Genomic DNA, 27,956 nt, shown 5'->3' on the forward strand with positions numbered 1-27,956 from the left:
CAGGCGTTCAGGGCCAGCCTGGCCAACATGGTGAGACCCTGTCTCTATTGAAAATACAAAAGATCAGCCGGGTGTGGTGGTGCGCCCTGCGTAATCCAGCTGCTCGGGAGGGCGAGGCAGAATTGCTTGAACCCAGGAGGCGGAGGTTGCAGTTGTTAAGGGTTAGTGCTGAGTTCAGAATGAGGAAACTGAGACCAGCGTAAGAAAATTAAATGCCAATTAGTTCAACTCGCGGGCGTTTCCACGTCCTGCGGAGAGGAGCCGGGAAGCCGCACTCGACTGCCCACGGCCTAGGCTTTTATAGGGAGCGGGGACGATTGATTGGTCATTGGGAAACAAAGCGAAGGCAATTTCGTTGGCTGCAGAGAAACTGGATGTAGATGAAGCGGTGGCTACAGGTGGGCGGGCGGGACTTCCGGTAGGCGGGCTGGTTGGGGCATGGGCAGGCGGGACTTCCGGTAGGCGGGACTTCCGGTAAGCGGGACTTCCGGAGTGCGGCCTGCCCAGGGGAAGTGGGGCCTAATGCTATTGGGCAGGTTTTGGCGGGGATTCTTTCAAACTTTGGAGGGGTGTTTCAAGGGCGGGCTTGGTGCCCAGCGCGGAGCGGGATGGGCCTGTCCGAGCTCCCGGCGAGGCAACCAGCCTTACAGCAGTGAGCCGAGATCATGCCCCTGAACTCCCGCCTGGGCAACATGAAACTCCATCTCAAAAACAGAAAAAATATATCTGTATTTCCTTTTCTAAATTGATAAATGGCGTCATCTTTTAGTTAACAGGATGAAGAAACGGATGGTCAAGAAGAGAAATAAAAAATCATAAAGGAGATGACCTATTCACTCTTCGGGAGTGAGGAACCGAAACCCCACAGGAGTGAAGAGCCTTCAACAGCTACATTCCAAACCGGGAAAAGTATCCTGGGGCCAGGACCGCACTGGGATAAGATGTTGAATCTGGAGCAAGATGGAACAAGGTTGGACGTTTCCTGGATGGTCCGCGCCTCCGCCTTAGAAACGAGGGTGAGGTGCCCACAAGCCTGGCAGCCTCTCATGGGGTGGCCTGCGTGGTCCGCAGCGTGACGTGCACCCCGAGCAGGGATAAACGAAGTGCCTTGAAAATGCCAACACATTACCCAGCTTGAAGCCACACCGAAGTGCAGTAATTCATAATCTGATTTATTAATATCCTAGTCAGAAACGCCATAGCAATAAATACATCTGTGCCTGTAAAAAGAGGGCACACTGGAAAAATCACACGTGTCCAGGTGTATCTCACTCAGCCACAGGCAGAGCCCTTTCTAAATGGACAAACCCGGACACCAACAGCTGGGCTTCCTGGGAAAATGCGTGATTGAGAATCCTGACGAGGGTGTGTTCACATAAAGGATCCATTTTTTTTTTTTTTTTTTGAGATGGGAGTCTCGCTCTGCCGCCCAGGCTGGAGTGCAATGGCGCAATCTCAGTTCACTGCAACCTCGCCTCCCAGGTTCAAGCAATTCTCCCGCTTCAGCCTCCCAAGTAGCTGGGATTACAGGTGCCCGCCGTCATGCCCAGCTAATTTTTGTATGTTTGTAGACACAGGGATTTCACCATGTTGGCCAGGCTGCTATTGAACTGAGCTCAGGTGATCCACCTGCCTCAGCCTCCCAAAGTGCTGGGACTACAGGGCTGAGCCACCGCGCCAGCCAAGGCTCCGTCTTCTCCAACATTCGGCTTGAAGGGAGACCCCCACTGTTCTAGAACAGCCTTTCACCTCCTAGCTTTTCTCCCCGCCTGGAGCCCTGCTTCTCACTGCAGTCAATTTCCTCTCGCTTAAGGTTTTCCAACCCTCGAGCTCTCCGCAAACAGTCCAGTGCTTAAGATACTAGCAAGGGGCCGCCCTGACCCGGGAGATGGTGTAAGTGGGGATCAGGGAACAGAAGCAGGAGCGCACAAATACGGACACGCTGCAGGCCTCCACGTGCATCGAACTCTAGAAGAGGCAAAACCCACCCACACAGGGTGCTTAGGAGAGGGTGGAGGGGCCGAAGAAGGGGCGTGAGAACCTTTGGGTGATGAAAATGTCCTGTGTCCTTCTGCCTCTGTTCATGCTTCATTTGCCACAATTTGAAAACGCTTAAAATGAGTGCATTTTATTGTATGTAAATGATAACTCAATAAAAACGAAAGATGTGAACAATTTCCTGGGAAAAGAAAATGTTATTTCACCTTAAGTGCTTTAGCAGAATTCTATTATCTGCCTCAGCTCTTACTTTTTTTTTTTTTTTTTTTTTTTTTTTAAGACAGTCTTGGTCTGTCGCGCAGGCTGGAGTGCAGTGGCCACAGTCACAGCTCACTGCAGCCCCGACTTCCCAGGCTGTAATGATCCTCCCACCTCAGCCTCGTGAACAGCTGAGACTGCAGGCACGAGCCACTGCGCCCAGAAACTTACTCTTGCCCGTAAAAACACAGCTCTGAAGCGAAGAAATCTCAGGCACCACATCCAGGAGGCTGAGAAGGCGAAAGCGGAGTCCGAGGGAAGCCAGCCCAGCACAGTTTCAAACGCTACGAATTCAGACGGGGAAAAATTATATGAAGCAAGAAAGGCAACTTAAAGAGACAGTTCATCATATGAACGTTTAATTCTTAAAAATGAACAAGCTCTATTTATAATGCCCATTTAGAAATGAATTCATAAAAACATCAGTAGATCAGCACTTACTTTAATGACTGAAATAGAGCCATACCTCACAGAGCCAGTCCGGGATGTTCGCCTTATCATCGCACCACCTGCATATATTTTAAATTGAGACAGTTTCCTTACACATTTAAGGCTTGAATTTCCGCTGTACAGTGTGGAGGGAATTAAAAAATTAATTCCAACATGAAGATTTTTTATCCAGTTAAATAAAAATACTTAGAAAATGACCTGTCCTTCCAAAACATAAGGTTAACTTGGGGTTTTTCTATGATATAACACACTAGGCATAATCGTATCTCAGAATTGGTGGGTAGAAAATGTATGTACTAATGCTCTTGTTAAAATTCAAGAACTTGACTCTGAAAGAATCTAGAGATCTCACAGTGAAAAAACACTAACACAGCTCATATGTAAATTACTTACATACAAGAACAATTATAGAAAGAATCTAAATGGGGCAATTTTAACAAACCAGGCAAAGTATCATATATTCTTGAATATAAGGTAACTCCAAGCCATGAGCATAATATTAAGGCAGCTAACTTTATTTTGAACAAGGAAGTGGTATAAGCAACTCAGTCTGTGCCCTTTAAGATGGGAGCCCTTCCCCCCAGCACAACCTGCCCCAAGGCAGAATTGTGGGAGAAAAAAGTGTCTTGTCTCTGGCTGGCTTGCTATCGATGATCACACCTTCTTACGTGGCAGCCACAGCATCACCTCCAGACGAGCATCTAAGGAAAAGCATTTTGGGAGATGACACTCTCATTTGGGTCTGAGATGAATGCATGAACTCACACAGGGCCACGGACCCACTAGTCTCGATCTGAGTTAGAGAAAATGAAGGTGACTTGCTTACACTTCCAAGCTGCTTTCTAGATCCTTTCATCACAAAATATTCTGATCAAATCAATCTACAAAGGAAACTAGCGTTGACTCTACCTATAAATGCAAAGAGAAAACGACTGATTTTCTGCTCAGTCACTGTGCTGAGAACCTTCACGAGGTGCGTGGCAGCTCCCAGGGAGCACTGCTAGGCTGTCTGTGCCAGAAACTTCACGTACTGTCCCCGGGCTTCGAAATGGTCCGCGGGCCGGTTGTACGCCGTCCACACCGGCTCTCCCACGAACAGCCGCATGGCCTTTGCGTAGTTCTGGAAGACAGACCAACACACCCAGCCCCTCGTTAAACCAGCCGGCCTTCTACTGACTTTTATTTATTGACATATCAACTTGTTAACATTAATTGCTACCAACACTTTCCTTGCTCTTTTTATTCTGTGTCTTTCACAATTTAGGCCACGTTTTACTCTTGGAAGGCAAATTCGTTATCAGGTGGTGAGGGAATGTGTTCTCTTTCCGGGTCCACGAGGGGGCATAGTTTTTAGGGGCAAGAACTTCCCAGAGCCATGCCCCCGCTTCCATCTCTCTCCATCTGGGAGATTTAACGGTTTCTGGCTGGGCGTGGTGGCTCACGCCTGTAATCCAAGCACTTTGGAGGCCAAGGTGGGTGGATCACCTGAGGTTGGGAGTTCAAGACCAGCCTGACCAACATGGTGAAACCCCGTCTTTGTAAAAAAAAAAAAAAAAAAAAAAAAACGGTCTCTGTTTTAATTTTCGAGGGTGTGGGAAAAATCAAAAGTCGATCACTTCAGCGGAAGTTCTAAGAAGCTCCTTTCATTGGCCAAAGGTCTCGGAGAAGGCGGGGGTTCCTCCCAGGTTATAAGTCCCCTTCGTGCACACCCCTCTGGACTCCATGTCTGAATCCCCTCCCACGAACACTCTGCCGTGGAAGCCCGTCTCCCTCCTGAACTCCATCTCTCTGTTTCTCAGTTCCCTTCCACCCAGTGTGAAAGCTGCCTTTCCCCTCCTAGATGCCATCTTTCTGGAGTCTCTCACTCCAGCTGTTTCTCTCTCCTTCTCCTGTTCCTCTTTCTCCACCCAAATAAATTCACTTTCTGCAGAAACTGTTTGGGGTCGGGTATTTACTTTGCAAGCGCACCTGATCCCCTCTCGCATTCTTGAGAAAGCAGAAAACCAAAAACCTTGGAAAAACATCCTCTCAGGAAAGCTAAGGGCACCCCTAACCCCCCGCAGCGGTGCGGCTGTCCTCACACGCCAGGTAAGAGTGTTCGCAGAGGAGCCTGGTGTTGAACTCCACACCTGAGAAACACCGTTAGGAAAAGCCCCGGCTCCCGTTCCATGCCCCCTCCACCTCCTTTCCGCCTGGCTTGGCTTCAGTTTTCCTAAGAATCCGCACCAGGGCCCCTGTGTTGCTGGTGGGCAAGAGAGGTCAATTCAACAACATCCGTCCAAACTAAAAACACACACGCCTTTTGATTCAGTTTTCACGATTAGGAATTTACCCTCCAGAAAAACATACATAAGTGCAAAATGGCAAGCATGTAAGGGTATTGATTACAGCAATGTTCACAAGGGCACTGTTCACAAGAGCACTGTTCACAAGAGCAAAAACCTGGAAACAATGTATATACTCATTGGGGGGTGAACCAGCCACTGAAATAAATCAATGGTTAAATCCAGTACAGCGTGTCCAGCGCCAGAGTACTACGCAGCTGTAAGAAGGGCCAAGGCCGGTAGCTACTGACATGAAACACTCCCCAGTGCACAGCATGCAGAGAAGGTAACATGGAGAACCACAGGCTGAGTCTGCTGCCTTTTGTTTGAAAAGAGGAATAGTAAGCATCCTGACCAGGCCAGGCACGGTGGCTCACGCCTGTAATCCAGCACTTTGGGAGGCCAAGGCAGGTGGATCACTTGAGGCCAGAAGTTCAAGACCAGCCTGACCAACATGATGAAACCCCATCTCTACTAAAAACACAAAAATTTGCCAGGCGTGGTGGCAGGCACCTGTAATCCCAGCTACTCAGGAGGCTGAGGCAGGAGAATCGCTTGAGCTTGGAAAGCAGAGGTTGCAGTGAGCCGAGATCGCGCCACCACACTCCAGCCTGGGCAATGAAGCGAGTCTCCATCTCAAAAAAGAATCTTGACTGACGCGCACGTGGGTATGCATGAAGTCACTCTCAAAATAATGTTTAAATGGAATACTGGTTACTTTCAAGGAGAGAAACGAGGTGGCTGGGAACAGGGGTCGGAGGGAGACCTTGGTGAAAGGTCCCCTTTCATATGTCGAAGTGTTAAACATGTGCATTTAGCATTTACCCAAAAATGTACTTCAGTCTCAGCACGAGCCCCATCGCCTCCAGTGAACCCCAAAGCGACCTTATTTGTGTTTATTGCCAATCCTGACTGGACTGAGCTACTGTTCATTCCAAAACTGAAAAGTCTTTCAAAGTGACAGTGTGGCAACACAACAACCCTACAGACGCCTCACTGCCAAGCGCAGGCCGGGGCAGGGCCACGGCTGCTGGGTGGGAAACGCACATCCGTCCACCAGGATGGCAGGCAGAGGCCGCCGGGGCTGCCGTGGAAAGAAGGCTAGCTGTCACCTCGGACCCTGCCTGCGGCTCCACGAGGACTCTCCTTGCAGCACAGAGCGAGGAGTCCCGAGACTGGCAAGCACACCTGGAGTCCACAAAGCCACGCAATTCAGCGGCAGGGATGCCACGGCCAGGGACAGCACACGGGCCAGGCGTGGGGGAAGCACGGCGCGCCCACCTTCTCGTCCACGGTGAAGCGGTGGTAAATCCCCGCGGGGAGCGTGATCATGTCTCCCTTCTCCATGAAGATCCGGATCCATCTGTCCTCCTTGTCCCTCACATCGAAGTACCCACTGCCGTCCAGGATGTAGCGGATCTCGTCGTCCAGGTGCAAATGTTCCTCGTAAAACATCTTTATCTAGCCCAGGAGGGACATTTCTGTGAGTCTACCGGAGACCCGTCACACAAGCCAGCACCCACCCACTCAGCAGCCTGAGCCTTCGGTGGGCCAGGACTGCGGAGAACAGAACTTCTCTCCATCAAAATGAAAACTCCCCTTGCTAAGAATTATTTTCCTAACAAGTAGAAGGGCCATAGCTGGAATATTTTGTGAAGCTGGTCAACAAAAGGGCAGTAACTGAAGGAGTGAAGAGACGCGTAGCAGGGCTCTGCACACTTCCCACGGACTGACTCACCAAGCCCGCACGGCCGTACCAGGCGGCTGCTCTGTCTTCCCCGTTGTACAGACGGAGGAACAGTGGTACAGAGGAGCCAAGTCACTGGCCCAACCTCACACAGTGACACCGCCCCAAGGACACCTGACCCCATGCTCACACCCATCACAGCAGTCATGAAATTCCAACATGAAGTGTGGGTGAGAAGCCGGGGGCGCTGCAGGGAGGCAGGCGCACATTCCACGGGCGCTTTCTGTCTCCCCACACTGAATTTGTCTTTCTTTTTTTTTTCTGAGATGGAATTGTGCCCTGTCGCCCAGGCTGGAGTGCTGTGGTGTGATCTTGGCTCACTGTGACCTCCGCCTCCTCAGTTCAAGTGATTCTTGTGCCTCAACCTCCCGAGTAGCTGGGATTACAGGCGTGAGCCACCATGCCTGGTCTGACTTTTGTGTCTTTCTGAAGGTCTTTTCTCCCTAACATTTTATAGTAAAAACATTCAAGTATGCAAAAACACTGAGAGAACTGTGCAGTAAATATCCATACCCCCTCACCAAGACTGTGCCCTATGATCTGACTCTGCTTGCACTGCTCACAGCTCCACAGCTTCCACTCGGGAGTGTGTGAGTTTCCTTATGTAAACTTTACACACTTCAGAAAAGCCCATGCATGTGCAGAAAAGCAGCACCTAAGATAAGAACCTCGCTGAGACACCATATCCCGCTCAGCAGATCCTCATGCTCTGGAGCAGCCGCCAGCTCATCTGTGGTAATGCACGTGGCAGCCCATCCACAGCACGTGGTAGCCCATTCACAGCACATGGCTCATCCACAGCACACAGCTCATCCACAGCACGTGGCAGCCCATCCACAGCACGCGGCCCATCCAGAGCACGCAGCTCATCCACAGCACATGGCTCATCCACAGCACGTGGCAGCCCATCCGTAACACACAGCCCATCCACAGCACGTGGTAGCCCATTCACAGCACGCACCTCATCCACAGCATGCGGCCTATCCACAGCACATGGCAGCTCATCCATAGCACGCGGCTCATCCACAGCACATGGCAGCCCATCCATAGCACGCGGGCCATCCCCCTGCAATCCCACTCAAGGAACAAACCTTGCACACACACCGCCAGCAGCACAAACTAAGTTCCCACAAGGCTACTCATTGCTGGATTATTTCCCTCCTGTAACACTGAAAACAACTCAAATGCCCAAAACAGAAGAGTGACAGGCCAAATCACAGCGTGTCTACCCAGGGTGTATGGCGCAGACAGGTTTCATATAAAACCTTGTCATGACAACCAGAAAATAATAACATGGGTTATCAACAGGAGGTAGGTGAGAACAGTATTGAGGGAATGTGTAACTTCTCTTCCCAGGTCCACAAGGGGCGTGGTTTCAAAGGCAGGAACTTCCCGAGACCTGCCTGACCTGCCTTCTTTCACGTCTCCATCTGTCTCCATCTAGGAGCTTAGAGGTCTTTGTCTAACTTGCCCCGGGAAGGTAGACTGCCCAGGTGAGCTCCTTTTATTTAGAAACCCCGCGAAAAACTATGGGAGGACAGTGGGCTGAACAATCAGATGTCAGAATCGAAGATCAATCACTCCAGCTGAAGTTGGAAGGAACTCCTCCCATGGGACAAGAACGTGACTGGGGCGGGAGTAACTCCCATATTAGAAGACCCCCTGCCTCTCCCCTGTGTGGATTTTCCCTCTCTGGGATCGCCTTCCACGACAGTGTGGGAGCTGGCCTTCTCTCTTTCCCTATTTCTCTTTCTCTCTCTCTGCCTAATAAATTGCTTTTCTGCAAAACTCTTCGGGTCTGGTATTTACTTGAAGCAGCCCACCGCACCTCCAGGGCCTCTTCCGCCATTCCTGGGGCAGGGGCAGGGCCAAGGGCCAGTTACAGTATGGAAAATACAGGGGGGGAATGAGGGCACCTTTCCATATACATATGCACAGGGTCTCACTGTGCTGCCCAAGCTGGAGTGCAGCGGCACAATCACAACTCACGGCAGCCTCAAACTCCAGCTCAAGAGATCCTCCTGCCTAACCTTCCAAACAGCTTGGGTGACAGGCAGGCACAACCATACCTGGCTAATTTAAAAAAATTTTTTTTTTCTAGAGACAGGGTCTTACTATGTTGCCCAGGCTACTCTCAAACTCCTGGCCTCCAGCCTACCTTGTTATGTTTACAAAATCATAAATAATATGAAAACAAGATTAGGAAGAAAATCTTAAATTTGAAATCAACCTATTCATAGCCACACAGAAAGAAAAGACAAAGTGGCTGGGTGCGGTGGCTCACGCCTGTAATCCCAGCACTTTGGGAGGCTGAGGCAGGCAGATCATCTGAGATTGGGAGTTCGAGACCAGCATGACCAACATGGAGAAACCCCATTTCTACTAAAAATACAAAATTAACTGGGCATGGTGGCGCATGCCTATAATCCCAGCTACTTAGGAGGCTGAGGTAGGAGAATCACTTGAACCCATGAGGCGGAGGTTGTGGTGAGCCACATGTGAGTGATCATGCCATTGCACTCCAGCAGGGGCAACAAGAGCAAAACTCCATCTCAAAAAAAAAAAAAAAAAAAAGAAGACAAACTGAAATAACTTTTAAACATATTGTTTTGATGACATCCTCAGTCTAAGACAGAAAAACTGCAATCCAAGCTTAGCTTCTCCTCAGTAGGCCCGTTGTTTGTAATGGTCTGGGTGTAGCCACGCTGACACTGTTTTGTGTGTGTTGTGGGACTGAGAGAATGGGAAAAATAGTGCTATGATCGGGAGCCGGCCTTCTCACAGTGGGAGGAGAGATGGAAATACTACAAGGAAGGCAAAGGAAAGCCCTGCCGATTTCACCAGAGTTAGAGGTGCCCGTTTGAACTAACTACTTGATATGCACACACACAGACACATGCACACTCACACATGCTAGCATTCACACACACATGTACACACACTGACGCATGTGTATTCACACACACACACGTGCATTCACAATGTACACACATGCATGCATTCACACAAGACTCACATGTACACGCGTGCATGCATTCAAACACACGTACCCATACTCACGCATGTGCATTCACACACACGTACACACGCATGTGCATTCAGACTCACATGTACACACACGCATGTGCACTCACATGTGCACACGCACGTGCATTCACACACAGACTCGCATGTACCCACTCACACACATGCATTCACACACACGTACCCACTCACGCATGTGCATTCGCACACTCACATGTACACAGACTCACATGCATGCATTCACACACACACTACTCATCCGTCCACTGAAAGTGTCTGTGCACAGTGACTCCGCAGTGGCACTCCCATCTGAGTTTCTAAACACCAGGGACAGGTGCCAGGAAGAGCAGCTGACCCCGCATGAGGGCAGAAAAAGCAGGAGGTGAGCCCGGACACACTGTGGATCCAGAAAGTGATGGGCTGGGGAGGTGCCAGGGGACAGAAGCCAGCTAACGAGGCTCCTGCTTGCCAAGTCTGACGTTTGGGACAATGAGAAGATCAAAATAAACCCAGCAAGACTGGACCACAGACCAACAAGTGAAACAAGAAGGCCTCGGGCACCGTGGTGGCGAGTGAACGGCAGAGGAGGGGACGCACCTAGGGCACCGTGGTGGCAAATCAACAGCAGAGGAGGGGACGCGCCTCCCGACAGGGAAACCCACCCCAGGGAGCACCACTGCGCGGCATGACAGTCACACCCACAGAGGCAGGAATCATCAAGACTTAATAAAAACATTGAGTGAAAGTTTGAGGAAAGACGGGATTTTCATGGTCTAAACGTAACTCTCCACACATTTCTTACTAGTTACAGAGGAAAGGGAAAGGAACTTCCCCATGGGGAGCCGTGACAGACTCTGGCTTCACCCAGGCCACGCTGACATCAGCAATGAGGGGAGCCTCAGGCATGCTTAGTCACAAGGCCATCACGGAGGATTCCCGCTAAGAACACACAACCTATCCAACACAGAGGAAACCAATGGCAATCGTAAAATCATCAGAACAGATTATTTTAGAAAAACAAAGGATAAGCCTGTATCAGCAAGAGGGTTTTATACCAGGAGAGAAGTAATTCCAGAAGGCAGCGATGATGAAGCTAATGTAACTCACAACATAGCAGCAGGCCAGCCTCTGTTAAGTGAGATAAAACGTGGCTAAGAAGAGGCAGCTCATTAAACTTCCACGTCAAAGCCACACCATTTACATCCACCAGAATCTAATGAATCGTTAGGGCACTCAGTGAGAAATAAAGACAAGATTTGTTCTCTGACCAGCAAGAATCATTTGACACAGATCAAAGGAACTCAAATCACACGACAGAACAATTCTACATTTTTGAACGATTTCCACATTCTTAGGCTCTTCTGCTCTTAGTTCTGTCGGGTATGGTTTGTTCACTTACGTATTTTTCTAAGGAGCTTAGAAGTCACCACCCCATCCTAACATGTAAAAGCTGAACAAACTGAAAAATCAGCTATTTTAAAATCTGCAAGAGAAGCAAGGTCACAGAGCAAACCACCACCCCTAACATTGGAGAGACAGGCCAACAGAAAGATCCACCCCTAGCCAGAGCAGAAACCGCCACAGGAACCAGGGCCAGAGTCGACAAACCCGAAGTGTGCTTGACCAGCTGGGGGCTCAGTGTGCACAAGTCTGAGAGCAGAAAACTCCAGACCCAGTCATCAGCCGCCCCACACTTCTGTAAACTCTACCTGCAGAAGCTCTACCAGGTGCCAACAGTGAGTATCAGAAAAATTCCCTGTGCTTCTGGCAGAGGGAGGGAAAGTGAACCATTCTGAAATCTCAGAATATATCTGAAATCTGTGCTTATGAAGGCCTGAAATCAGGAGAGCCCAGCTAGCCAGACCCCAGCTTGCTGGACTTTTATCAGAACCCGACCTGGATGAAGAGAAACACGCAACTCCAGCCCCCTCCAGAACTCCAGATGGGTGTTTTGGACTGAATACCATTACTCACCTCCCCCAGGTTCATGGTTGAAACCCTACCCTCTAATGCAGGCGTCCCCAAACTTTTTACACAGGGGGCCAGTTCGCAGTCCCTCAGACCGTCGGAGGGCCGCCACATACTGTGCTCCTCTCACTGACCACCAATGAAAGAGGTGCCCCTTCCTGAAGTGCGGCGGGGGGCCGGATAAATGGCCTCAGGGGGCCGCATGCGGCCCGCAGGCCGTAGTTTGGGGACGCCTGCTCTAATGTGATGGTATTAGCAGGGGGTGTCTTTGGGAAGTGATTAGGATTCGATAAGGCGATGAGGGTGGAGCCCTCATGAATGGTATTAGTGTCCTTATAAAAGTCCCAAAAGAGCTTGCTGCTTCTACCCCCGATGTGAGAACACAGCAAAACACAGCCATCTATAAGCGAGGAAGCCACTCTCACAAGACACCAAAGCTGGGTGTCCTGACCTTCGACGTCCCTGCCTGCAGACTCTGAGAAATAAATGTTTGTGTTTAAGCCACTCAGTTCATGGTATTTGGTTATAGTAGCCTGAGCTGACTAACACAGGAGAGGAACGGAAATCCCAAATCCAGCTGCTTCTACCCATCATGTCCCACTTAAAAGAGGGAGTCTGAGAGGTGCGTGTGAAGTTCAGAGCCAAGAGACACAGGGTCACTACAAGACTGAGACTGTCCTAGCTAATGCAATATGACAGGAAAAAGAAATATAAGGCATACTGATTAGAAAGGAAGAAATACAACTCTCCTTGCTCACAGATGATATGACTGTCTAGGTAGAAAATCTAAAAGAATCAACAACAAAAAAAAAGCTTCTGGAACTAACAAGCAATTATAGCAAGTTTGCAGGATACAAGGTAAACACACAAAAGTTCATCACTTTCCTATATACCAGAAACACAACAGGTGATATTTGAAATTAAAAATGCAAAACCATGTACATTAGCACCCCCAAAAATGAAATGTTCAGGTATGAATCTAACAAAATATGCATAAGATCTATGAGAAAAACTACAAAACTCTGATGAAACAAATCAAAAACTAAATAAACTGGGAGATATTCCAGGTCATGAACAGGAAGACTCAGCAGTGCTAAGATGTCCATTTTTCCCAACTTAATCTATAGGCTCAACACAATCCAACTCAAAACTCCAGCTGGTTCTTTTGTCCATATCAATAAATTGATTGTGAAGTTTATCTGGAGAGGCACAAGACCCAGAATCCCCAACACAATATTGAAGGAGAAGAACAAGGTTCAAGAACTGACACTACCCATATCGAGACTTACTATAAAGTTATAGTCATCAAGACTGTGGTGACAGTGGTGAAATAATAGAAAAATAGATCAATGGAATAGAGATCCCAGAAATGAACCATATAAATATAGTCAATTGATCTTTGACAAAGGACGAAAGGCAATACGATGAAAAAAATAATCTTTACAACAAATGATACTGAAACAATGGTACATCCATATGCAAAAAAATTACTCTAGACACAGACTTTACACCCTTAACAAAATTTAAGATGATATAGATCACATGCCAGGTGCAGTAGCTCACAGCTATAATCCCAGGGCTTTAGGCCACTGAGGTGAGAGGATTGCTTGAGGCCAGGAGTTTGAGACCAGCCTGGGCAACACAGAGAGATCCCATCTTTGCAAATTAAACAAAAAAAAAAAAGCCAGGTAGGTGGTGTACACCTGTAGTCCCAGCTCCTTAGGAAGCTGAAGCGTGAGGGTCACTTGAGCCCAGGAGTTTAAGGCTGCAATGAACAATGATCACACCACTGCGCTCCAGCCTAGGCAACAGAGTGAGTCCCTGTCTCCAAAAAACAATTTTTTAAAAAAATGATTATAGACCTAAATATCAAATGCAAGACCCAGCCAGGCATGGTGGGTCATGCCTATAATCCCAGCACTCTAGGAGGCCGAGGCAGGCAGATCATTTGAGGTCAGATGTTCAGGACCAGCCTGGCCAATATGGTGAAACTCCATCTCTACTAAAAATACGAAAATTAGCCAGGCATGGTGGTGGGCGCCTGTAAATCCCAGCCACTCAGGAGGCAGAGGCAGCAGAATTGCTTAAACCCGGGAGGCCAAGGTTGCAGTGAGCTGAGATTGCACCACTGCACTCCAGCCTAAGCAACAGAGCGAGACGCCGTCTCAAAAAAATAAAATAAAATGCAAGACTATAAAACTTCTAAGATAACTTCTGAGATAGGAGAAAATCTAGACAATCTTAGGTTTGGCAATAACTTTTTAGATATGGCACCAAAGGCACAATCCACAAAAGAAAGAACTGATAAGCTGGACTTCATTGAAACTAAGATTTTCTGTTCTGCTATCAGGAGAAAGAAGACAAGCTACAGACTAGGAAAATATATTTGCAAAAGGTGTATCTGATAAAGGACTATTATCCAAAATATACAAAGAACTCTTGAAGTCCAACCATAAGAAAACAAACTGATTAAAAAAAGAGCCAAAAGGCCGGGCGCGGTGGCTCAAGCCTGTAATCACAGCACTTTGGGAGGCCGAGGCGGGTGGATCACGAGGTAGAGAGATCGAGACCATCCTGGTCAACATGGTGAAACCCCGTCTCTACTAAAAATACAAAAAATTAGCTGGGCATGGTGGCGCGTGCCTGTAATCCCAGCTACTCAGGAGGCTGAGGCAGGAGAATTGCTTGAACCCGGGAGGCGGAGGTTGCGGTGAGCCGAGATCGCGCCATTGTACTCCAGCCTGGGTAACAAAAGCGAAACTCCGTCTCAAAAAAAAAAAAAAAAAAAAAAAGAGCCAAAGACCTTAACAGATACCTCACCACGGAAGATGTACAGATGGCAAATAGGCATATGAAAATATGCTCCTTGTCACATGTCATTGGGAAATGCAGATTACAACAAGGAGATAAAGCTGTACGCCCAGGAGCATGGCCAGAGTCCAGAAAGCTGAGCACACCTGAGGCTGGGGGGATACGAACCATCAGGATTTCTTACTCACTGCTGACAGGAACAACTGGGACAGTCACCTAAACATAATCCTACCATACTACCTGTGATGGTTAATACTGAGTGTCAACATGAGTGGACTGAAGGATGCAAAGTACTGATCCTGGGTGTGTCTGTGAGGGTGTTGCCAAAGGAGATTAACATTGGGGTCGGTGGGCTGGGAAAGGCAGACCCACCCTCAATCTGGGTGTGCACCATCTAATCAGCTGCCAGCACAGCTAGAATATAAAGCGGGCAGGAAAGCGTGAAAAGCTAGACGGGCCCAGCCGCCCAGCCCACATCTTTCTCCTGTGCTGGATGCTTCCTGCCCTCGAACATCAGACTCCAAATTGTTCAGTTTTGGGACTCAGACTGGCTCTCCTTCCTCCTCAGCTTGCAGATGACCTATCGTGGGATCTTATGATCGTGTGAGTTAATACTTAGTAAACTCCCCTAATATCTCTGTCCTATTAGTTCTGCCCCTCTAGAAAACCCTGACTCATACAATTTCCAGCAATTGTGTTCCTTGGTATTTACCGAAAGAAGCTGAAAAATTATGTCCACACAAATACCTGCAAGAGAATGTTTATAGCAGCTGAATCCATTAATTGTCAAAACTTGGAAAAAGGCAAGATGCCCTTCAGTAGGTAAATGAATAAACTGTGGTACATCCGGACAGTGGAATATTACTCAGCAATAAAAAGAAATGAGCTACCAAGCCACAAAAAAACCAGGAAGAACCTTAAATGCATCTTATTATGTGAAAGGAGCTAATGTAAAAAGGCTCTCAACTGTATGATTCCAACTATGTGATACTGTGGAAAAGGCAAAGCTACGGAGGAGTGAGAAGATCAGCGGTTCCCTGGGGTTGGGCAGGGGGGATGGGTAAGTGGACACAGATGATTTTTACGGCAGTGAAACTACTCTGTATGACATGAGAATGATGCATACGTGCCATTATACATTTGTTCAAATCCACAGAATGTACACCACCAAGAGTGGACCCTAATGTGAACTGTGGACTTTGCGTGACACTGATGTGTTAATGCAAGTTCATCAGTTGAAACAACGTACTGCTCTGGTGAGGGATGTTGATAAAGGAGAAGGCTGTGCATGTCAGGGGGATGGGTGTGTATGTCAGGGATGGGTGTGTATATCAGAGGGATGGGTGTGTATATCAGGGGGATGGGTGTGTATATCAGGGGGATGGGTGTGTATATCAGGGGGATAGGTGTGTTTATCAGGGGGATGGGTGTGTATGTCAGGGATGGTGTGTATATCAGAGGGATGGGTGTGTATATTAGGGATGGATGTGTATATCAGGGATAGGTGTGTATATCAGGGATGGGTGTGTATATCAGGAATGGGTGTGTATATCAGAGGGATGGGTGTATATATCAGGGATGGGTGTATATATCAGGGATGGGTGTGTATATCAGGGATGGGTGTGTATATCAGGGATGGGTGTGTATGGGAAGCTTCCATATCTGCCTCTCAATTTTGCTGTGAATTTAACACTGTTCCAGTAAAAAATGTTTTAAATTGAAAGCATTCAGACACACAGAAGCTGAAGGAATCCTTAACAACAGATGTGCACTACAAGAAATATTACAGGGAAGTCCTTCAGGCAGTAGGGAAAGAATATCAGACAGAAACATGGACCTTACAGCCCTGAAAGAGGAGCACTTGGAATGAGAGCTACACAGTAATTAGAGAAGATTTTCTTATTATTATTCAAATTTCTTCACAAGAGAACTATTTAAACAAAAATAAAAACATTTGTAGTGTGGTGTTTATAAAAGGAAATTGGGCTGGGCATGCTTATGCCTGCCTGCAATCACAGCACTTTGGAAGACTGAGATAACTTAAGCTCAGGAGTTCGAAACCACCCTGGGCAATACAGTGAGACCCTGTCTCAGAAAAAAAAAAAAAAGTAAATTGTCTGAAACAACAGCACCAAGATGAGGAGGGGAGAAAAGGAAGCGCATGGTGTGCACCACACGCACAGGCGCAATAATACTTGGAGGGAGCGGACTGCTCAAGGGTGGAACTTCTGGTTTCCAGTCCGACATGTAAAGCACTTGGTGTCTTACTTCCCTTCTTTTTTAGATCCAACAGAGAAATAAAGTCCCAGGACAAACGACTACCCTGAATCTGGAGAGAGAAGCAGATACACAGAACCACAGCTGAGATCAGTTCCCAGGAGCCATGAACTGGTAGGAACACGTCCAAGGCAATTTTGACAAACTTCTGGAGGCTGAGTGTGGACTAGATTGAGAGAGAGATCCTGGGTGCCTGGCATTACAGGGTCACTGCACTTTTATGGGTTTGCACATCCAGAAACCCCCATCTAGTTCTCACAATGAAGATCTGAGAAAAATCTCCTCACATATCAGGTAATAAAAGGGGAAAAGGGAACATAAAAAAAAAAAAAAAAACAGAACTCTGTCCATAACAAAAACCAAGGGAAAAACTTTACCAGAGCCTCCTCCGACGTAGGGGAAGGGCAGCTGACCAACTCCAGCTCCCTCTAGCCCAAAGGAACAAAAAAGCAGCTAAGAAACACTCCTGAAGGTCAGAGCAAAAACTCAGACTAAGATCTCATCATAAGCCTAAGTTTCTAGAACACTTAGCCTCCCCCTCACCTTACCCCCACATCAACAGGGCTCCAGAACAATAAGTGCATTAGAGCTTCAGGAGATAAATCTCTTTACAAAGCAGATTTTAGAAAAGCAAAGACATCCAGAGGAGACAAACAAAGTAGGAAACTGAAGCCTCTGGCATCTACGGCTACAGCAAACATGAAACGCAGTACAGCTTCTACCCAGATAACACAAAACCTCACAGGACCGGCCTCTTTACCTCAGCTCCTATTAACAGATACAGCATGTCAGGCTAGCAACAAAAATAACAAGGCAGGATATAAGGCAAGAAAAAACATAGCACGAAGAGACAAAGCAAGCCGCAGAGCCTGACTGGGACATGTCACATATTTTGGAATTATCAAAGAGGGAATTTTGAAAACTATGGCTATATAGTAAAGGTGATATGGTTTGCCTGTGTCTCCACCTGAATCTCACCTTGAATTGTATTCCCATAATCCCCATGTATAGTAGGAAGTATCCAGTGGGAGGTATTGAACCATGAAAGCAGTTTCTCCCTTGCTGTTTTCATGAGAGTGAGTAAGTTCTCACAAGATCTGATGGTTTTAGAAGGGGCTTCCCCCTCTGTTCAGCTCTCATTCTTCCTCCTGACATCATGTGAAGAAGGATATGTCTGCTTCCCCTTCTGCCATGATTGTAAGTTTCCTGAGGCCTCCCCAGTCCTGCAGAACTGTGAGTCAATTAAACCTCTTTCCTTTATAAATTACCCAGACTTGGGCAGTTGTTTATAGCAGCATAAGAATGAACTAATACAAAGGGCTCTATGGAAAAAGTAGACAGCATGCAAGAACAGATGGGTAACGTAAGCAGAGAGAGGGAAGTTCAGAAAGAATCAAAAGAAAATGCTGGAGATCAAAATCACTCTAACACAAAAAATGCCTTTGATGAGTTCATTGGTAGAATGGACTCAGCTGAAGAAAGAATCAGCAAGCTTGAAGACATGTCTACTGAAACTTCCCAAACTGAAGTGAAAAGAGAAAAATGAATGGGGGGTGGGGTGGTTGGGGGGGAACAATATAGCCCTGAACTGTGGAACAATTACAAAAGATATGTATAAATGGTATAACAGAAGTAGAAGAAAGAAAAAAGGTAGAATAAATATTTGAAAAAATGTCCACAAATTTTCCAAAATTGGTGACAGACATGAAACCACAGATCCAGGAAACTGAGAGAACACCAAGCAGAATAAATACCAAAATATTATACCCAGGCATATCATATTGAAACTGCAGAAAGCAAAAGACAGAAAACCTTGAAAAAGACCAAAGGAAAAAATGCACCTAATCTATAGAAGAATGAAGACAAAGAATTACACCAGACTGCTTCTCAGAAACTATACAAGCAAAAAAGAAATAAAACAAAAAACAAAACAAAAAAACTACCAACCTAGGAATCTGTATCCAGCAGAATTAACCCTTAAAAGTGAAAAAGAAGTAAAGACTTTCTCAGACAAACAAAAATGAAAAGAATTTGTTACCACTAGACTGACCTACCTTGCAAATAAATGTTTAGAGAAATTCTTCAAATGAAAAAGAAAATTATACAGGTCTAAACCTCAGATCTATGTAAAGTGGAAAGAAAGAATGGAAATAAAGAAGAAAAATAAAATAAAATCTTTTATTTATTTGTTCTTCATTGATCTAATAGATAACTGTTTATTCAAAGTAATGTCAGTAACAATCTATTAGATAATTATGACATATGGAGAATAAAATAAGTAACAGCAATGTTATAAGAGCTGGGAGGGAGGAATTCAGAATACTCAGTTACTGGTTAAATGCCTACTGCAAACTCTAAGGCAACCACTAAAAAATTTTTCTAATGAAAAGCTAAGAGACGAGAAAGTAGAATCATATAAAATATTTAATTAAAACCAGACAAGGCAGAAAAAGAGGGGAATATTTAAAAACAACAATAACAAAGAGCAAGCACAACAAATAGAAGACAGTCACAAATATGGTAGACATTAATTCAACAGTATTAATAACCAATTTAAACATAAATGATCTAAATACACCATTAATAGAAAGAAACTAACAAAATGGATTTAAAAAGAAAACTAACTATGGAGTACTGGGCAAGATGGCCAAATAGGAACAGCTCTGGTCTGCAGCTCCCAGCGAGATCGACACAGAAGGCGGGTATTTCTGCATTTCCAACTGAGGTGCCTGGTTCATCTTATGGGGACTGGTTGGACAATGGATGCAGCCCATGGAGGGCCAGCCAAAGCAGGATGAGGTGTCGCCTCATCCAGGAAGCACAAGGAGTCAGGAGATTTCCCTTTCCTAGCCAAGGGAAACTGTGAGAGACTGTATTAGGAGGAATGGTGTACCCTGCCTCAGATACTGTGCTTTTTCCAAGGTCTTCACAACTGGCAGACCAAGAGATTCCCTCCAGTGCCTGGCTCAGCAAGTCTCACACCAATGGAGCCAACCAAGCTAATATCTACTGGCTTGAAATTCTCACCACTAGCACAGCAGTCTGAGGTGGACCTGGGAAGCTCCAGCTTGGTGGGGGGAGGGACATCCACCATTGCTGAGGCTTGAATGGGAAATTTTATCCTCACGGTGTAGATAAAATCCCCGGGAAATTCAAACTGGGCAGAGCCCAGCCATATTGCCTCTGCGGCCAGATTCCTCCACTCTGGGCAGGATATCTCTGAAAAAAAGGCAGCAGCCCCAGTCAGGGACTTATAGATAAAACCCCTACCAGCCGGGCGCAGTGGCTCAAGCCTGTAATCCCAGCACTTTGGGAGGCCGAGGTGGGTAGAGCACGGGGTCAAGAGATCGAGACCAACCTGGTCAACATGGTGAAACCCCGTCTCTACTAAAAATACAAAAAATTAGCTGGGCATGGTGGTGCGTGCCTATAATCCCAGCTACTCAGGAGGCTGAGGTAGGAGAATTGCCTGAACCCAGGAGGCGGAGGTTGCAGTGAGCCGAGATCGCGCCATTGCACTCCAGCCTGGGTAACAAGAGCGAAACTCCGTCTAAAAAAAAAAAAAAATCCTACCTCCCTGAGACAGAGCACCTGGGGGAAGGGGCAGCTGTGGGCGCAGCTTCCGCAGATTGAAACATCCCTGCCTGACTGCTCTAAAGAGAATAGCAGATCTCCCAGCACAGTGTTCCAGCTCTGATAAGGGACAGACTGCCTCCTCAAGTGGGTCCCTGACCCCCATGTATCCTGACTGGGAGAATCATCCCAGTAGGGGCCAAGACACCTCATACAGGAGAGCTCTGGCTGGCATCTAGCGGGTGCCCCTCTGAAAAGACTCTTCTAGAGGAAGGAACAGGCAGCAATCTTTGCTGTTCTACAGCCTCTGCTGGTAATACTCAGGCAAACAGGGTCTGGAGTGGACCTCCAGCAAACTCCAGCAGACCTGCGGCTGACAGGACTGACTGTTAGAAGGAAAACTAACAAACAGAAAGGAATAGCATCAATAAAAACGACGTCCATTCAGAGACTCCATCTGAAAGTCACCGACTTCAAAAACTTAAGGTAAATAAATCCATGAAGATGGGGAGAAACCGGTGAAAAAAAGGCTGAAAATTCCAAAAACCAGAATGCCTCTTCTCCTCCAAAGGATCACAACTCCTTGCCAACACAGAAACAAAACTGGACGGAGAATGAGTTTGACAAATTGACAGAAGTAGGCTTTAGAAGGTAGGTAATAACAAACTCCTCTGAGCTCAAGCAGTATGTTATAACCCAATGCAAGGAAGATAAGAACCTTGAAAAAAAAAGACAAAATGATAACTTAGAGTAAACAGTTTAGAGAAGAACATAAATGACCTGATGGAGCTGAAAAACACAGCAAGAGAACTTTGTGAAGCATACACAAGTTTCAATAGTCAAATCGATCAAGCAGAAAAAAGGATATCAGAGATTGATGATCAACTCAATGAAATGAAGGAAGAAGACAAGATTAGAGAAAAAAGAGTGAAAAGAAATGAAAAAAGCCTCCAAGAAATAGGGGACTATGTGAAAAGACCAAATCTATGTTTGATGGTTGTACTTCAAAGTGACAGGGAGAATGGAACCAAGTTGGAAAACACACTTCAAGATATTAGCCAGGAGAACTTCCCCAACCTAACAAGGCAGACCAACATTCAAATTCGGGAAATTCAGAGACCACCACAAAGATACTCCTCAAGAAGAGCAACCCCAAGACACATAATCGTCAGATTCACCAACGTTGAAACGGAAGAAAAAACTGCTAAGGGCAGCCAGAGAAAAAGGTTGAGTTACCCACAAAGGGAAGCCCATCAGACTCACAGTGGATCTCTCAGCAAAAAGCCTAAAAACCAGAATAGAGTGGGGTCCAATATTCAACATCCTTAAAGAAAAGAATTTTCAACCCAGGATTTCATATCCAGCCAAACTAAGCTTCATAAGTGAAGGAGAAATAAAATCCTTTATGGACAAGCAAATGCTGAGATTTTTTTCACCACCAGGCCTGCCCTGCAAGAGCTCCTGAAGGAAGCACTAAACATGGAAAGGAACAACCATTACCAGCCACTGCAAAAACATACCAAATTATAAAGACCACTGATGCTATGAAAAAACCGCATCAACTAATGGGCAAAACAACCAGCTAGCATCATAATGACAGAATCAAATTCACATATAACAATATTAACCTTAAATGTAAATGGGCTAAATGCCCCAATTAAAAGACATAGACTGGTAAATTGGACAAAGAGTCAAGACCCATCAGTGTGTGGTATTTAGGAGATCCATCTCATGTGCAAACACACACATAGGCTCAAAATAAAGGGATGAAGAAATATTTACCAAGCAAATGGAAAGCACAAAAAAGCAGAGGTTACAATCCTAGTCTCTGATAAGACAGACTTTAAACCAACAAAGATCAAAAGAGACAAAAATAAGACTTTACATAATGGTAAAAGGATCAATTCACAAGAAGAGCTAACTATCCTACATATATACGCACCCAACACAGGAGCACCCAGCTTCATAAAGCAAGTTCTTAGAGACCTACAAGGAGACTAAGACTTCCACACAATAATAGTGGGAGACCTTAATACCCCACTGTCAATATTAGACAGATTGACGAGCCAGAAAATTATCAAGGATTTCCAAGACTTGATCTCAGCTCTGGACCAAGTGAACCTAACAGACATCTACAGAACTCTCCACCCCAAATCAACAGAATATACATTCTTCTCAGCACCACATCACACTTATTCTAAAATTGACCACATAATTGTAAGTAAAACACTCCTCAGCAAATGCAAAAGAAGGTAAGTCATAACAAACAGTCTCTCAGATCACAGCGTAATCAAATTAGAACTCAGGATTAGGAAACTCACTCAAAATTGTGCAACTACATAAAAACCTAACAACCTGTTCCTGAATGACTACCAGGTAAATAGCGAAATTAAGGCAGAAATAAAGATGTTCTTTGAACCAATGAGAGCAAAGACACAATGTACCAGAATCTCTAGGACACATTTAAAGCAGTGTGTAAAGAGAAATTTATGGCACTAATTGTCCACAAGAGAAAGCAGGAAAAATCTAAAATTGATACCCTAATATCACAATTAAAAGAGCTTGAGAAGCAAAAGCAAACAAATTCAAAAGCTAGCAGAAGACAATAAATAAGATCAGAGCAGAACTGAAGGAGATAGAGACATGAAAAACCATTCAAAAAAATAATAAATCAAGGAGCTGGTTTTTTGAAAAGATCAACAAAATAGATAGACTACTAACCAGACTATCAATAAAAAAGAAAAGAGAGAAGAATCAAATAGATGCAATAAAAAAATGATAAAGGGGATATCACCACCAATCCCACAGAAATACTGCCATCAGAGAATACTATAAACACCTCTATGCAAATAAACCAGAAAATCCAGAAGAAATGGATACATTCCTAGACACACCCTCCCAACAGACCAATAACAAGGTCTGAAATTAAGGCAGCAATTAATAGCCTACCAACAAAAATAAGTCCAGGACCAGGTGGGTTCACAGCTGAATTCTACCAGAGGTAAAAAGAGGAGCTTGTAGCATTCCTTATGAAACTATTCCAAACAACAGAAAAAGTGGGAATCCTCCCTAACTCATTTTATGAGACCAACATCATCCTGATACCAAAACCTAGCAGATGAAAAAGAAAATTTCAGGCCAATATCCATATCGATGCAAAACTCCTTAATAAAATAATGACAAACTAAATCCAACAGCACATCAAAAAGCTTATCCATCAGGAGACAATAGATGCTGGAGAAGAAGTGGAGAAACAGGAACGCTTTTACACTGTTGGTGGAAGTGTTAATTAGTTCAACCATTGTGGAAGACAGTGTGGCAATTCCTCAAGGATCTAGAACTAGAAATACTATTTGACCCAGCAATCCCATTATTGAGTATATACCCAAAGGATTATAAATTATTCTATTATAAAGACAAATGCAGGCCAGGCATGGTGGCTAATGCCTGTAATCCCAACACTTTGGGAGGCCTAGGTGGGCAGATCACGAGGTCAAAAGATCAAGACCATCCTGGCCAACATAGTGAAATGCCATCTCTACTAAAATCCAAAAATTAGCTGGCCATGGTGGCACACGCTTGTAGTCCCAGCCACTCAGGAGGCTGAGGCAGGAGAATTGCTTGAACCCAGGAGGCGGAGGTTGTAGTGAGCCGAGATCATGCCACTGCATTCCAGTCTGGTGCCTGGCAACAGAACATGACTCTGTCTCAAAACAAACAAACAAAAAAAGACACATGCACACATATGTTCATTGCAGCACTATGCACAATAGCAAAGACTTGGAACCAAGCCAAATGTCCATCAATGATAGACTGGATAAAGAAAATGTGGCACATATACACCATCTATGCAGCCATAAAAAAGGATGAATTCATGTCCTTTGCAGGAACATGGATAAAGCTGGAAACCATCATTCTAAGCAAACACAAGAAGAGAAAAACCAAATACTGCATATTCTAACTCATAAGTGAGAGCTGAACAAGAACACATGGACACAGGGAGAGGAAGAGCACACACCAGGGCCCGTCAGGGGGTGGGGGGCTGAGGGAGGGATAGCATTAGGAGAAATACCTAATGTAGATGATGGGTTGATACGTGCATCAAACCACTGTGGTGCATCCACGGTACACGTATACCTATGTATCAAACCTGCATGTTCTACACATGTACACCAGAACTTAAAGTATGGGGGAAAAAAACTAACTATAACACATGTCACCTACAAGAAGCCCACTCTAAATAGAAAGACACAAATAGCTAAAAGTAAAGAAATGAAGAAAGATATACCATATTAACACTAATAAAAAAAATTTTGGCCAGGCACAGTGGCTCATGCCAGTAATCCCAGCGCTTTTGGAGGCCAAGGCAAGAAGACCACTTGAGCCTAGGAGTTCAAAAGCAACCTGGGCAAAATAGGAAAGCCCCATCTCTATGAAAAATAAAAATGAATTAGCCAGTTACGATGATGTGCACCTGCTGTCCCAGCTACTACTTGGGAGGCTGAGATAGGAGGATCACTGAGCCTGAAAGGTTGAGGCTGCAATGAGCCGTGATGACAGCACTGCATTGCAGCCTGGGCAACAGAGCAATATGCTGTCCAAAAAAAAAAAAAAAGGAAAGGAAAGAAAGAAGAAAAGAAAATAAGAAGTGGAGGGAGCTATCTTAATTTCAAAACAGCAGAATCATCAGAGATAAAGGGGGACATTATATAACAAAAAGAGTCAATCTTCCAAGAGAACAATCTTTAACATATATGTAACAAATAGCTGAGCATCAAAATATGCGAGGCTAACACTGAGAGAACTGCAAAGAAAGATAGAAACATTCACTATCACAGTTGGAAATTTCAATACTAACAGTAATTGACATCCAACAAGTAGGCAATCAGTGTAGTTGACCTGAATAATACTATCAATCAACTGTTCTTATTGGCATTTATAGATTATTTCATTTGACAACAATGGAATACCCATTCTTCTTAAGCTCACATGAAACATTCACCAAGATAGTCAACATTCTGGACCATAAAACAAGTTTTATATTTATAAGGACTCAACATATTTACAAGGACTCAAATCAAATGAAGTTTATTCTTTACACCAGAAATAAATTTAGAAACGATAAAAAAAATCTAGAAAAATCCCCAACTAATTGAAAACTAACAAATATCTAAAAACAAAACAAAACATCCCCACATGAGTCAAAGATAAAATTAAATAGTAAATTAATTGGAATGTATTTTAAATTACATGAAAATTAAAATGTATCAAAATTATCAAAATGTGTGTGATGCCACTACAATAGTACTCTGGGGGACATTTACAGCCCTAAACACCTGTATTAAGGAAAGAAAAACGACACTCTGTGAGGCCAAGGCAGGAGTATCACTTGAGGCCAGGAGTTCAAAACCACCTGAACAATCTGGTAAGACTCTATCTTTACAAAAACAAAAAAAATTGCCAGCATGATGGCACACACCTGTAGTCCTAGCTACTCAGGAGGCTGAAGTGGAAGGAGTTCTTGAGCCCAAGCCTTCAAGACTGCAGTGAGCTATGATTGCACCACTACACTTTAGCCTGGTGGCACAACAATAATAATAATACTAATGTTTGTTTCTAAAATAATAATTATTATTATGAAGAAAAAACTCAAATCAGTGATTTCAGCATCCACCTAGAGAACATAGAAAAAAGAGCAAATTAAACACAAAACATGCAAAAGAAAGCAAATTATAAAGGTCAGAGCAGAAACCAATGAAATAAAAAATAGAAAAAGAGAAAAATCAATGAAGCCTAAAGTCCTTTGAGGGGATCAATATAACTGATAAGCCTCTACCCAGACTCAGGAAAGAGAGAGAAGACGCGAATTATCAGTATCAGGAATGAGAGAAGCCAGCACTCCATTCTCTACAGATATTAAAAGGATAATAAAAAATATTCCAGATAATTTTATGGCAACAAGTTTTAACAACTGAGATGAAATGGACAAATGCCTTGAGAGAAACAAACAACTAATGCTCATTCAAGAAGAAAGGGATCACCTGAATAGCCCTACATCTAGCAAAGAAATTGAACTCGCATTTCAAAACCTTCCCACAAAGAAAACTACAAGCCCAGATGGCTTCACTGGTGAATCTCCAAACATAAGGAAAGAATAATACTATCTACACATACTCTTCCAAAAAACTGAACAGGAGGGACTACTTCCCAACTCATTTTATGGGATCAGCATTACTCTCACACAAAATGCAAAATAAGACATTGATAGAGTTTGGCAATGTGTCCCCACCCAAATCCCATGTTAAACTGCAATCCTCAGTGTTGGAGGTGGGGTCTGGTTGAAGATGACTGGATCACAGGAATAGATTTCTCATGAATGGCTTAGCATCACCCACTTGGTGCTGTCTTCACCACAGTGAGTGACTTCCTGCAAGATCTAGCTATTTAAAACTGGGTGGCACCTCATTCTCTCTCTTGTTCCCACTCCTATTATGTGAGATGCCTGCTTCCATTTTGCCTTCTGCCATGACTGTAAGTTTCCTGAGGCTAGAAGCAGATGGTGTTGCCAGGGAGGAGATGCTTCCTACACAGCCTGAAGAACTGTGAGCCAATTAAATCTCTTGTCTTATAAATTACAGAGTCTCAGGTATTTCTTTATAGCAATGCAAGAACAACCTAATACAGAAAAAATGGTACCAAGGAGTGGGGCATTGCTATAGATACCTGAAAACATGGAAGCAGCTTTGGAATTGAGTAACAGGCAGAGATTAGAAGTATGGAGAAGGCTCAGAAGGAGAGAGAAAGATGAAGGAAAGTCTGGAACTTTTTACAGACTGGTTAATTGGTTGTGACCAAAATGCTGATAGTCATACAGACAATGCAGTGCAAGCTAGTGAGGTCTCAGATGGAAATGAGGAATTTATTGGGGACTGGAGCAAACATCACATGTGTTTGCCTTAGCAAAGAGCTTGGCTGCATTCTGTTCACAGCCTAGGAACCTGTGGAAGTTTGAACTTGAGAGTGATGACCTGGGATATGCGGTAGAAGAAATTTCTTTTTTTCTTTTTCTGTCCACATCCTCCCTCCTGGTAGAAGAAATGTCTAAGCACCAAATTGTTCAAAATGTTTCCTGGCTGCTTCTAACAGCCTATGCTCAGATGCAAGAGCAAAGGAATGACCTGAAGTTGGAACTTATATTTAAAAGGGAAACAGCATAAAAGTTTGGAAAATTTGCAACTTGGCCACATGGCAAAGAAAGAAAATATTTTTTTGAGAAACAATTTCAAGCAGGCTTGTAGAGCAACCCCTTGCTAGATAAATTTGCATAACTACAAAGAAGCCAAGGGCTGACAGCCAAGATAATGAGGAAAAAAACATCAAGGAGACCTTGATGTTTTCAGAGACCTTCCAACAGCCCCTCTCATCACAGGGCCAGTGGCCTGAAAGGAGAGAATGGTTTCATGGGCAAGGCCCAGAGCCCCTCTGCCCTGCACAGCCTCAGGATACTACTCCCTGCATCGCAGCTG

General features: G+C 45.0%; 1 protein-coding gene across 1 annotated transcript in view; it reads right to left on the reverse strand.

Annotated features, from left to right (window-relative positions):
- Nucleotides 1–2,593: 2,593 nt before the first annotated feature.
- Nucleotides 2,594–27,956, reverse strand: part of ADI1 (acireductone dioxygenase 1) — a 31,741-nt gene continuing 6,378 nt past the window's right edge. Inside the window, exons 3-4 of the mRNA XM_003939427.4 lie at nucleotides 6,312–6,491; nucleotides 2,594–3,826 (exon numbers count right to left, since the gene is read on the reverse strand). Of these exons, the coding sequence (XP_003939476.1) occupies nucleotides 3,707–3,826; nucleotides 6,312–6,491 (300 nt within the window). The 3' untranslated portion in view covers nucleotides 2,594–3,706. The remainder of the gene's footprint in view (nucleotides 3,827–6,311; nucleotides 6,492–27,956) is intronic.

This window comes from Saimiri boliviensis, chromosome 1, assembly GCF_048565385.1.
Source record: "Saimiri boliviensis isolate mSaiBol1 chromosome 1, mSaiBol1.pri, whole genome shotgun sequence".
NCBI lineage: Eukaryota > Metazoa > Chordata > Mammalia > Primates > Cebidae > Saimiri > Saimiri boliviensis.